Below are 13,758 nucleotides of genomic sequence, written 5' to 3' on the forward strand. Positions count from 1 at the left end.
AATAATTATTGATAATGCAGGTAAGAAGTTTTTTTTTTTTTTCAATTGTGCTTTAAGTGAAAGCTTACAAATCAAGTCAGTCTCTCATAAAAAAACTTATATACACCTTGCTATGTGCTCCTTTTATGTACTCCTAGTTGCTCTCCCCCTAATGGGACCGTGCATTCCTCTTCACCCTGCACTCCCCATGTCTATTCAGTCAGCTCCTGTTCCCCTCTGCTTTCTCATCTTGCCTCCAGATAGGAGCTGCCCACATAGTATCATGTGTGTACTTATGCCAAGAAACTCACTCCTCACCAGTATCATTTTCTGTCTTATAGTCCAGTCCAATCCCTGTCTGAAGAGTTGGCTTTGGGAATGGGTCCAATCTTGGGCTAATAGAAGGTCCAGGGACCAGAACCTCTGGGGTCCTTCTAGTCTCAGTTAGACAATTAAGTCTGGTCTTTTTATGAGAATTTGAAGTCTGCATCCCTCTGTTCTCCTGCTCCATCAGGGATTCTCTCTTGTATTCCCTGTCAGGGCAGTCATCGGTTGTAGCTGGGCAGCATCTAGTTCTTCTGGCCTCAGGCTGATGCAGTCTCTGGTTTATGTGGCCCTTTTTGTTTCTTGGGCTCATAATTACCTTGTGTCTTTGGTGTTCTTCATTCTCCTTTGGTCCAGGTGGGTTGAGACCAATTGATGCATCTTAGGTGGTCACTTGCTAGCACGTAAGACCCCAGTTGCCACTCAACAGGCAAGAAGTTTAACGCAAATGATAAGGAAAATATTTTAGAAATAGAAGACAGATAATGTTTAAGAGAAATTTAAAAAATAGTATGGAACTAAACTTTATACCCCTTGTGAGATATAGAGGTGAGGGGAATAAAAGCTACAAAGGCATTCCTTTCTGAAGGAAGATTACAGGTATTGATTAATTCTCGATATTGACAGAATTGTATGTATTTTTTAAAAAATAGAAAGAAGACATAGAATTTTCAATTACTAGGCAAAACCAAAATAGAATAAAACATTAAATTGATCAGGTAAAATTCAGAAATTTTTAAAACAGAAGAAAGCACGGTGAATAGAAATAACAAAATAGTACGACAGAAATAAGAACAAACACATCATTACTGACAATTCGTCTCAGGTAAATGCGTCTATAAATTGAAATTCTTGGTTTAAAACACACATCCAAACCGGTTGCCATCAAGTCGATTCCTACTCATAGTGACTGTATAGGACAGAGTACAACTGCCGCATAGGGTTTCCAAGGAGCGGCTGGTGGATTCGAACTGCCAACCTTTTGGTAGCAGCTAAGCTCTTAACCACTGCACCACCAGGACTCCAAAACACACACAGACACACGAAATACTTCATCAAAATTTAAAATTTGGGGCATCAAAAGACTTTATCAACAAATGGAGAGATAGCCTACAGAAAGGGAGAAAATATTTAGAAACTACATATCTGAAAAGTGTTTAATAACCAGAATACAGAAAAAACTCCTACAACTCAACATAAAAAGACAACCTAATTAAAAAATGGGCCAAAGACTAAAATAGACTAAAGAAAATATACAAATGGCCAATAAGCAGATGAAAAGATGATCAATGTCATTAGGCATTAGGCAACTGCAAATCCAAACCACAATGACATACCACTTCATCTCCCCACTAACCCACTGCTGTTGAGTCATGGCCCCACTAAGATGGCTATTATCAGAAAAACAGAAAATAGCAAATTGGAACCCTTATCCATTAAAAAAAAAAAAAAAAAAATTTTTTTTTTTCCCCTTATCCATTGCCGGTGGGTTATAAAATGGTGGAGCCGCTGTGGACAAGAGAATGGTGGTTCTTCAAAAAGTTAAAAATAGACTACTATAATACAAAGCCAGTTGCTGTTGAGTTGGTTTAGCCTCGTGATGACCCCATGTGTGTCAGAATACAACTGTGCCCTGTAGGGCTCTCAGTGCTCATTTACAAAAGTAGATCTTCAGACCTTTCTTCCAAGGCACTTCTGGGTGGACTCAAACCGCCGAACTCTTGGTTAGCAGCAATCATGTCAACCATTTGTATGACCCACGGACTCCAGAACTACCATAAAAAAAATACGATTCAGCAATTTCACTCTTAGGTGTATACCCAAAAGAACTGAGAACAGAGACTCAAACAGGTACTTGTACACCAATGTTTACTGCAACGTTATTTACAATCGCCAAAAGGTAAAAACAACCCAGGTGTCCATCAACAGGTGAATGGATAAGCAGAATGCAGTGTATCCGTACAATGGGATATTATTCAGCCATAAAGAGAAATGAAGTTCTGATACATGCTATGCTATAGATGACCCTTGAAAACATGATGCAGAGTGAAATCAGCCAGACGCAAAAGGACAAATATGGTATCATCCCATTTATATGAAATTTCCAGAATGGACAAACGCACAGAGAAAGGAACTGGATTAGTGTTTACCATGGGCTGGGGAAAGGGACTGTGAAATAAATTATAAGTTTTGTTTTATGAAAACAGAATTCTCTTGCCCATGACACTGAAAGTATCTCATTAAGTGTTAGAAACCTATTTGCTGTATAATCATATATATATATATGCTATTTAACCATATATATATATAATTTTTAAGTCTTATAGTCATGCCTTAAACTGTAACTATCCTTTAGAAGCAGCTTTTCTAGTTTCACGTAATTCCATTTAGATGATCAGCCCACTGAAACTCACTTGAAACTTGTCCTTTCAAAAACAATTGAAGATTAATGAGCATGTCCTGCTTCTAAGACTCCAGAGGTCTTACAGTCATGGCTCACTGATTTTGCAATTGTCTTAGCAAGATTGCTGTTTTTCTATTATTTATAATGTTTGAGCACATCTGCTCTTTTAAGATTTATATATTCTGATATAATTGTCAGCCAATCAAACATTTTTTGCTCAAAGTTTCTGATGAAATCATGTATGTTGTTGTTAGGTGCTGTTGAGTCAGTTCATACTCCCAGCGACTGTACGCATATCAGAATGCAACACTGCCCGGTCCTGTGCCATCTTCACAATCATTATTGTACTTGAGCCCATTGTGGCACCCACTGTGTCAATCCATCTCATCGAGGGCCTTCCTTTTTTTCCCTGAGAAACATATAAGTACCCTGAAAATCGTAATTACTTGGGGGCACTGATTTACTGGGTAATGATATGCCATTCAACATTAAAGTTGTCTATTAAACCTGCATGTTGTTGTTCTTATGTGCCATCGAGTCGGTTCCAATCCATAGCGACCCTATAGAACGAAGTAGAACTGCCCCAGAGGGTTTCCCGGGAGCAGCTGGTAGGTTTGAAGTGTTGACCTTTTGGTTAGCACCAAGCTTCTAAGCACTACGCCATCAGTGCTGTTAGTAGTGTTCTGAGTTGTTCGTTTTTGATAGGATGAATTGAGAGTTATTGCTTAATGGGTACAGAGTTTCTGTTGGTGGTGATGAAAAAGTCTTGAAAACACATGTAGAAAGTGAACTAGTGTTTGTTCTGCTGTTTATGTTTTCATCAGCATCAACGAAAGATAGATAAATAATTTTAAAAAATTAAAAAGAAACAGGATTAGGAAAAAGTACTGGGGAAAAAAATCAAATTAAAGTGTTGGAAACTTATTTAAAAAACAAAAGTTTTGCACAGCATTGTGAATGTTCTCAATGCCACTAGGGTCACTATGAGTCAGAATCGACTCGACGGCAATGCCTTTTCTTTTTTTGAGATTGTATTCAAAATGGTTAAAATGGCAAGTTTTATGTTATATACATATTTGCCACAATAAAAAACAAGGATTGATAAAGTCTAGTGACTCTTGATGTCTTTTTGAACTTTATATTTTGTATAACATATATATACAAATAATATATGCGCAAATCATAATATCCAGCTCAATGAATTCCACAAAGTGTGAATATATGCATGATCACCCACATAAAGAGCTGGAATTAGTGGCCCCCAGAAGACCCCTCCCATCCCCGTGTCCAGAACTAACCCCCCGAGAGTAACCAGTATCTTCATTTCTAATGCAATAGGCTTGTTTTCCTTGGTTTTGAATTTTATAAAATTGGAATCACAGAGTATGAACTCCTTGTGTGGAACATCTTTTGCACAGTATTAATTATATGTTGTCGCTTGTGGTTCTGGTTCCTTCATTCTTATTGCTATATAGTATTTTATTGTATAATTTTCTCCCAATTTATTTATCTGCTCTACTGTCGATTGGCATTTGGGGAATTTCCAGTTTGGGGTTGCTAGGAACTTTGTTGTATTTTTCTTCTGGTGAATTGAGTTATGTGATTGGCTGTTAATAAAAAGGCTGGAGCTTCGAGTCCACCCAGAGATGGCTCAGAAGAAATGCCTGGCAAACTACTTTCTGAAAAATCAGCCATTAAAAACCTTATGGAACACAGTTCTACTCTGACACACGTTGGGTCACCATGAGTTGGAGTTGACAGTGGCTGGTTATACACCTAGGGTTGGAATTGGTGGGCCATACGGTTTACATGGACACCCTGGTGGCATAGTGGTTAAGAGCTATGGCTGCTAACCAAAAGGTTGGCAGTTCGAATCCACAAGGTGTTCCTTGGAAACCCCATAGGGCAGTTCTACTCCGTCTTGCAGTGTTGCTCTGAGTTGGAATCGACTTGATGGCAATGGATTTTTTAATGTGGTATGGTAAACATAAGAAGCCCTGGTGTCACAGTGGTTAAACACTCAGCTGCTAACTGAAAAGTTGGTGGTTCAAACTAGCCAGCTGCTTCTCCAGAGAAAGATGTGGCAGTCTGCTTCCATAAAGATTACAGCCTTGAAAACCTTATGGAGCAATTCTGCTCTGTGCTATGGGATCACTGTGAGTAGGAATTGACTCGTCAGCAATGGGTTTGGTATGGTGTTTTAGTCATCTAAAACATCTAGTGCTGCTGTCATAGAAATATCACAAGTGGATGGCTTTAACAAACAAAAATTTATTCTCTCAGAGTCTTGGAGGCTAGAAGTATGAATTCAGGGTGCCAGCTCCAGGGCAAGGCTTTCTCTCTCTGTTGACTCTGGGGGAAGGTCCTTGTCATCATTCTTCCCCTGGTAAAGGAGCTTCTCAGCGCAGGGACCCTGTTCTCCTGGCTCTTGTTTCTTGGTGGTATGAGGTTCTGCAGTCTCCCTGCTTGCTTCTCTCTTTTGTATCTCAAAAGAGATTGACTTAAGACACAACCTGGTCTTGTAGATTGAGTCCTGCCTCATTAACATAACTGCCCCTAATGGTGCTTCATTAACATTATAGAGGAAGGATTTACAACGCATAGGAAAATCACATCAGACGACAAAATGGTGGACAATCACACAATACTGGGAATTATGGCCTAGCCAATGTGACAGATATTTTGGAGGGACACAATTCAATCCATAACATATGGTATACATATTTGCATTTAAATAAGATCCAGCTAAAATTTTCCAGTTTATACTCCCACCAGCAACATATGAGATTTCTGGTGTTTCCACATCTTAAAAGCGAGACCTCAGGACTAGGAAGAAAATTTCCTTCTTCAACATCCTGAAGCCTTTCTTCCTGTTCTCGGATTGACCTCTTTTTAGCGTGATTGATCACAGGCATGCCTGTATCCTTCAGTGGAAACCCTATCTTCACTCAGAGGTGCTGGTCTTGGCACATGACTCTACCAAATCACATAATTGATTGGTATCTCTGCCTATCTCAAAGTTGGGGTTATATCACCTCAAGTGGTCATCACTACTTCAGCTAAAGCAGGTCCACACAAGTTCAGTGGAATTTCTTTTTGATCTCTGCGTATCATAAGTTCCAAAATACTCAGAGCTAATTCCTCTCAAGGGCTCACTTACATATGTAGTTATAGATGTTTGCTTAGGGCATTGCCTCCACACTCCAATCTTCTTGAAGTTCAGGTAGACAGTGGTCTGCTCTATCTGACCATTGGGACTGCCTAGTACTGACAGTGGGTAGGCACACTGACCATGCCGTTCATATTCTGACACCTGCTGTGTCTCCCAGGGTTAATTAATTTTGTAGTTGAGATTACCCTCATCTTGTGGTTAACTCCGTGGGGCACCCTAATTGTCAGTCCCTGATGCTTGGAGCTGGAGCCCTGGTGATGCAGTGGTAAACAGCATGGTTACTAATCAAAAAAGATCAGCAGTTTGAATCCACCAGCCACTCCTTGGAAACCCTATGGGGGAGTTCTACTCTGTTCTATAGGTCACTATGAGTTAGAATTGACTCAACTGCAAAGGGTTTGATTTTTTGGATGCTCAGAGCTTAGAAGTTAGGAGGTCATGACAAGGATGCTGTTCACTTAGTTACACTTGGTCTTAGCCAAAAGGCTGAGAAGCAATGTGTCTGCTTACTTCCTAGGCAGGTCTTTCCAATGCACATTCAAAGGTATTTCCATTTATTTGGTTCCATCCACATAGTATCTCATAGAACTCCTGTTTCGTGTGTGTATGTGCTGATGCAGATTTTCTCCCCAATTTTTGTGTTTTTTTTTTTTTTTGTCATTTTAATGGTGATATGAGCAGAAATGAAATTTAGCATGAGGGTAAAAAAATCACCGTCTTGATTTGTGATACTTTATCACTGGTTAAAGGTGCACAAATGTCACTGCTGTTTTTCTTCTCAACTGCAATTCTGTTCTACTATTTTGGTCTGGAATTCCTGGGTGGTACAAACAACCAATGCACTTGATTGCTAACAAAAAGTTTAGAAGTTCCATTCCTCCCAGAGGTGCCTGGGAAGACATGGATGGTGATCTACTTTCAAAAAATCAGCCATTGAAAACCCTATGGAGCATAATTCTACTGTGACACATGTGGGGCCACCATGAGTTGGAGTCAACTTGAAGGCAATTGGTGTGGTGTATATTTTGGTCTATCTAGTCTTGGAAACCCTGGTGGCTTATGGTTATGTGCTATGGCTGCTAAGAGGTTGGCAGTTTAAATCCACCAGGTGCTCCTTGGAAACTCTATGGGGTAGTTCTACTCTGTCCTATAGGGTCGCTATGAGTTGGAATCGACGCGAGAGCAGTGGGTTTATTCTTGGCCACTGGAGTCACTGGGTAGTGCAAATGGTTACCCCACTCAGCTGCTAACCAAAAGCTTAGAAGTTCAAGTCCATTCAGAGATGTCTCAGAAGAAAGGCCTGGCAATCTACTTCTGAGAGATCACAGCCTTGAAAACTCTATGGAGTACAGTTCTACTGTGCCATACATGGGGTTACCATGAATCAGAACCAACTCAATAGCAACTGGTTACTTGTTTATTGGCCATTTTCATGCAAATTTCATTTTTAGATTTCAAAAAATGTTACTATATTATTACTATTTGATAGTTAAAGCAATTCTGAGAAAAAAGAATAAAGTGGGAGGTTTTATTCTTCCTGATGGCAAGGATTACTATGTAGCTACAGTAATTAAGACAGTGCATGACTGGTGGAGGAATAGACACACAGCTAACGCAGTAGAGATGGGACGCCAGCCCAGGCAGCTGTCTCTAAAGGCTGGGTTCTTGATCTCTCAACTAAACTGCCGATCCACAGGAGAACACTTTCCATTAAAAAAAAAACAAAAAACCATAAAATCCCTTGTTAATTTGTTTAAGTTGATGTAAAGTTGAACATTCTAGTGCCTGGACAATACGGCAAGCTAACTCAGGCTCCTGTTTCCTCTTTCAAACCCAACTCAAAAAATCTTTCAAAAGTAAGAGGGGATTCAATTCATTTCCGAAGATAATTTTATAACTTTGAGGTCCCTGGGAAGACAAAAGATGACTGGGTCCTCCTGTGGGAGGGAAATAGCCCAGAAATGGATTCTGTTGTCATCTCTTCAAAGTAGGCCAAGATGAGAACTTGTCTCTCTGGTTCGTTCTTCTTTCCTTGGCTCTTTGTGCGTTGATAGCTTAAGAGAGGATAGCAGAAATAATTTCTTACACAGTGTCCGGGAAACAGTAGCAGTTCAAATAAATATTTGATGAATAAAAGAAGATATTGGGGAAGGAACTTGGTGAGAAAAGAAATGATGACACAAGGTGGCTTGCCTAGAGTCCCTGAAGCACATCTGGCTATAATGGTTATGAACATCCTGAATGTTTTCATAAAGTTTTATGGCAATCTTTATTGCTACTCTATCCTTGTTGCTGCTTTTCCCGTCTGATTCCTCCAAGTGTTATGTCTTCCTCACATTAGCGTAGGTGACTGAAGAGTCCTGGGGGAGACACACAAGTGAGCAAGAAAAGAATATGGTGAAGGGAAGCGAGATGACGAGCTTCCAAGAAGTCTAGCTCACCTTGGTCTCCGGAAATGTCCCTCTGGTGTTTGCTGTGGAGAGAAAAAAAGAAAAAAGTACCGTGCTATTAGCTCCTACTTAGACACTACTCCCAGACTTTATTCCCTAGGGCACAGAACTATTATGTTTAATATATAGATTTCCATCTTCTCCTGTTGCTCTTCTGTGAAATCCATCCTTTAATGCTGCTCACCATGAAGTTCCTCTAAGATTCCATCTACCCTCTTAGACCTCCATGAACCCTTATTAATAAAGCCCTTCCTCTCTCTGATGCTGTTTCCATGGATTATTTTCCCTTTTTTTTTTTTCTTTTGCCTTCTCTAACCAACACAATAGTTTTTAGTATTGGTCCTCTAACCAATATAGTATTTCTCCAGGGATCACTTTCCTGTCATTCCTTTACGTTCCTTAGACCACCATCCATGGGTGGCTCACCTTACTATATAGAAGGAAACTGGAGGCACAGGCAAGGGTGGACAAACCCTGAGTCACACACAGGATTCTCACAGAATGAGTCTGGCAGTAGGTGCTGCTCAGTGATGTCTGCTTCTTTCTCCCTTCTTTCTAGATGGGCATTTACCCACTGCCATTAAGTCAATTTCTACTCACAGCAATCCTATAGGGCAGAATAGAACTGGCCCTCAGGTTTTTCAGGGCTGTAAATCTTTTCAGAAGTAGACTACCTCATCTTTCTCCCTCCGAGTGGCTGGTGGGCTCTAACCACCGACCTTTCGATTGGAAGATGAGCACTTTAACCACTGCTCCAGCAGGGCTCCCTTAGGTGGGCTTAGTAGGACTAAATCTCCTACCCTCTTCCTAACTACAGATCACTACCTAGAGGGCCTGGAAGATGTGCATCTGCTGGCACAGTGGGGCTGATTGTGTCTTTCAATTCTGCTGGGCTAGCTGCAGACAGAGGAGAGCAACAGGGTAACCAACTCATACATAAAGCTGCAGCAGCACAACTCTGAGCAGAGCTGGCAGAGGACCCAACTACAGAGACTGAGAGGAGAGTAGGTGGCTGACTATTGACCAGGAAATTGGCTGAATTGCAAGCAGCTATTGGCTGTATTGGAGGCAGCTGGGAGCACAGATTAAAAGGCTGGTATTCGTGTTGCAGCTTCAAGGTTACTGGGCAGCAACTTCAACGACATGGCTCTTCACTGCTACAGAACCTTTGTCTCAGTTCTTGCAAAGTTACATGTCAAAGTGAAAATCCTCTGGATGCCTCTAGATGCATTCAGTGACTCCTCCCATCACACTCCAAGAAGTCAGGTTCCTCTTCAACTCAGGGAATTTCTCCTGGCTGAACACTCCTCCCTCAACTGGAGATATTCTCTCTCTTGCCTGATTTTGTTCATTTTGTCTTGTATCCCAGGTTCTCCCTGATTGCCTAGTCCCATCAAAATAAAGACTCAACACCTGCCCAAAAGCAAGATGAGAGGGTGAGAAAGGACAGGAAAACTGGATGAATGGACACAGAGAACCTGGGGTGGAAAGGGAAAGAGGGAGAGTGATGACACGATGCGGGGATTGCAACCAATGTCAAAAACAATTTGTGTATAAGTTTTTTGAACGAAAAACTAACCTGCACTGTAAACTTTCACCTAAAGCACAATAAAATTTTTTTTTAAAAATGGAGACTCAATGGACCATCTGCCTTTTTTTCTTTTTCTTTTCTAATTCAGCTTCTCTACAAGAACCTTCCTCTAGAAATCTCCTGTTTCCATTTAGACCCACAGATTTCACATCAAGGGCAAGTGATGTGATGAAGTCTTTATTGCACACACAGCACCACAAAACAGCCCCACTTCTGTGGGAAGAGGCATCTGACAAGAACGACTTTGCAGTTTCTCACCTGCGCCTTCTGTCTGTTGGATGCTCCACACCTGGGAATAAACTACATCCTTATCTGCAGCACCATCTAGAAGGAGAAGACAAGAGTTCACAGATGTCATGGCCAGTGGCTCAAACTCTAAACATGTCTATCCAGTCCCCTGTTCCTTAATTAACTTTCCAATCCCAACATGATCCTGAGGAATTAACTAGTACTCCTGAGGGTTGGGTACCTAGGAAAACAGTCTAGGCCATATTAACTTTATGGTCTTTTCCCTCGCTCCCTCTTTCCTCCCTGGTTCAGCCCCAGAGCCCCTTCCAAGGAAGAAACTCACCATTTGCATAGTCTGGCTGCCCTTTCTCTGTCACTGTGAGTGTGTTGGAGTAGATGGTCTCACAATTGGCATACAGGGGCTGCAGCTCCCCCACTGCTGGGAGTGGGCTGGAATGGGTGGACTCTTGAGAGCCTGAGCTGGAAGGACCTCTGTGAGAAAATGAACTGACTACATGATAATCCCAAGAACAGTGAGTGAGAAAAGAAATGAGAGAATCTTGGGAGAGAGGGTGTAAGAAGCCAGGCAGGTGTCACCGTCCTTGGGTGATATTATGGGCCTTTGTATAGACTATCTGTGTGTGGTCTCTCAAGGTGTCCCAAGATGAAACCAGATTGTCACTGCAGGTGAGCTTCCAGAGACAGGGCCAGAGATACATTACTTAATCACAATTTTTTTTTTCTAGTATAGCTGTTTTTTAAGTTCATATTCATTGCCTTTGTTTCATTGTTGTTGAAGAAAGTATTTTTGTAATAGGTTAGCTACACTGGTTTGGCAGAAATTTTCTATTTCTTCTCTTTGTCCTTTTCAAATGTTATGAAGAAAACCAAACCTACTGCCGTCAAGTCGATTCTGACTCATAGTGACCCTATAGGACAGAGTAGAACTGCCCGGTAGAGTTTCCAAGGAGTGCCTAGTGGATTTGAACTGCCAGCTTCTGGATTAGCAGCCGTAGTGCTTACCCACTACCGCACCAGGGTTTCCAGAGTCATAAATAAGACAATGATATTACCCCAGAGTTAATTTTTTTCTTCTAATAAACACTCATAGGACTTTACCTGCATATTACTCACTACTTTTTCTTTCTTTCTCATACTCTGTACATGTCTTACGTCTCCTTTAATAAAGTATGTCCCTTGAGGAAGGAAATAAACTCCATAGTATGCATATTTCATCCTTTTGACATCTAACAAGAACTCATACATTACAGGTACCCAAAAAATAATCTTGAATATACAAATTAGGAAATTAATTTTAAAATATCTAATTCTATCCAAGAACACACCCAGGATCATGTGGGCCATCCTCAGACAATGCCCTGAAGCATAAATATAATGAAGTAGAGAATTGAGGAATTATTATGGCCTTGAAATCTATGTACAAACAGAGTAATAACAAGTGTTTAAAACTGCAAGTAAGGAGATCACTAGAGTTGCAATTTTGAATAGGAAGAGTTCTCACCTGGGTACATTAGAGGCAGAACTTCCTCCTGAAAAGCAGATAAAGAAACATTTATTTCAGCAGAGGGAGCTTTATCTCTCAAAGCTTTTGCATGACTTAACTGTGTATAATCAGCCTGGAAAATACATGATATAGAATAGGAATTCAATTGTATTTCTTCCAAATGGCTATTTATTCCAATACTATCAGTTGAATAATCCATCCTTTTTCCCCAGTGCTTTGAAATGTCACTTCAAATGGCAAACCTCACAGACATTTGCCTGGGTTTCTGGATATTCTATTTTGTTCTATTTTTTCCTTGTCTAATCACATACCTAAAACAATGTTTTAATTATTGTAAAATATGATATATTTTACGGTTTAATATGCTATCATCTCAGCATGTGTTTCCACAATCAACTGGCACATGGAATTAGGGCATGGAAGGTCAATCTTTGACTCCTAAAAGCTCCCATCAGGAATGACACACACCACTTCTGTCATTTCACTGGTCATACATAACTTCAAGGAGTCAGGGAAATGCAAAATTCCCATTTCCCCAGAAGTAAAGGAAAACTGGATGTTGTTGAATATTAACATCTTTTGCAAGATTAATTACAAGAATATAAATAAAGACATTTGTCCAAGGTCTAACCCTCCAAAAGCACAATAGGCACAGACCATTTAACGGGAATGCTCCATAAAACCTTGAAAGAATAGGCAATTTTTTTGCTATATAAACTGTTTCAAAACATATAAAAGAAAAGAAAACTTTGAACTTCCTTTTGTGAAGATAAAATAACATTGAGTACTGTTAAAGGGAAAAAAAAAAATCTCTGAACCTGCTAAGGTTAAAAGCGAAGAGTTTTATTAAGAGATGTACAATTCACAAATTAGACAGCATTCAGTAAGAAAATGCTCTAAAGTCTGAAAGGGGATTTTTGTATATGAGGGTGGGGGGTTACGTATATATCACAAGTAAACTTCTCATAATGTCAGTCAATCTAATTTCCATCACAGACTTTCTGGGGACAACCTGTGTAAGTGTTCTCCCTATAACATTCTGCATAAACATTTTCTCCTGAGAACAGAGCATTTTTGTCATGCTGTTCCTGGAACACTTTTTTCATAAATTTAAGCAAGCATAACCACATAATTATTCACCCGGAAGGAAGAGGAGTGCACGTATTCTGAAAGCAGGAGCAAGGATCTGGGGAAAAGGGGAATTTGATTTTAGACCTGTGTCAGCAACCTTAGTCAAGCCAAACACCTCAGTTTTAAAATGCTCTTATACACTCCTCCCTTCTGATCATGAATTTCTGTAGACATTCCTTGATCACTACTATAAGAGTGCTTTCTTCTGCATGGATTTTTTAGGTTGTTTTATTAAATTTCAGACCTAGTTTTCATTTTCCAGTATTCAGCTATTAATTTCTTCACCATGCCACAGCTTAGACACTCTGCTTCTGTGATTCTCTGGTTGGGACATGTGTACAGCAAGGCCACATTTGGAGTCTAAAAGACTAACTTAAGGTGTAAACTGGGGTTCTTTAAAAATACATAATTCTATGCATTGTCAGGGAAATAGTGTCCTGATTACAAATGTTAGAGAAACAATTCATATAATATTTGATTAACCCCAAAATAATGATTACAATAACTAAGATAATCAATCTAGTCTGGAATAAAAATGTAACTAAGAGCCAATACTATTAGGTAACCAGTTAAAAATATCAAGAAAAGGAGTATTAGGTATAGGAGGTATTGAATGAGGCTAAGAAGCTTTTTTGTGTGTGTGTGAGTTTTTATGATATTTTGTCCTATTTCTCTTGTAGTACTTACTCAGGCATAAAGAGAAGCATTAGCAATTAAGCAGAAAAAAAGTTTATTTGGACTTTCATATTAGAGAGAATTTCTAAGAAATAAGACCACAGGAGTATAGTAAGGTTATTAATACAAGAAAAGTTACAATCACTAAGCAAAGTCCACAAATCTTAGTAACTTGCATGATATCTTGTTCCATGATCTTGGGATTAGCTGTCTGCTTCTGCTGTCATTTGCTTCTGGCCATGAAGGGGTGTAAAGAGAATTTTTAGGTCACCGAAGGGC

General features: G+C 39.9%; 1 protein-coding gene across 7 annotated transcripts in view; it reads right to left on the minus strand.

Annotated features, from left to right (window-relative positions):
• Positions 1–6,894: 6,894 nt before the first annotated feature.
• The window catches only part of LOC135227225 (Fc receptor-like protein 2), a 505,822-nt gene continuing 498,958 nt past the window's right edge, over positions 6,895–13,758 (minus strand). For 3 of the 7 annotated variants that reach the window (XM_064283006.1, XM_064283007.1, XM_064283015.1), the window contains 5 exons: positions 11,671–11,698; positions 10,492–10,640; positions 10,179–10,244; positions 8,321–8,352; positions 6,895–8,239 (listed from right to left, as the gene is read on the minus strand). In XM_064283006.1, the coding sequence (XP_064139076.1) occupies positions 8,201–8,239; positions 8,321–8,352; positions 10,179–10,244; positions 10,492–10,640; positions 11,671–11,698 (314 nt within the window). In that variant the 3' untranslated portion in view covers positions 6,895–8,200. Of the gene's footprint in view, positions 8,240–8,320; positions 8,353–10,178; positions 10,245–10,491; positions 10,641–11,670; positions 11,699–11,731; positions 13,713–13,758 lie in introns of those variants that run through there. The other 4 variants (XM_064283004.1, XM_064283013.1, XM_064283005.1 and 1 more) reach the window with 3 other exon arrangements.

Source organism: Loxodonta africana, chromosome 3 (assembly GCF_030014295.1).
Source record: "Loxodonta africana isolate mLoxAfr1 chromosome 3, mLoxAfr1.hap2, whole genome shotgun sequence".
Lineage (NCBI taxonomy): Eukaryota > Metazoa > Chordata > Mammalia > Proboscidea > Elephantidae > Loxodonta > Loxodonta africana.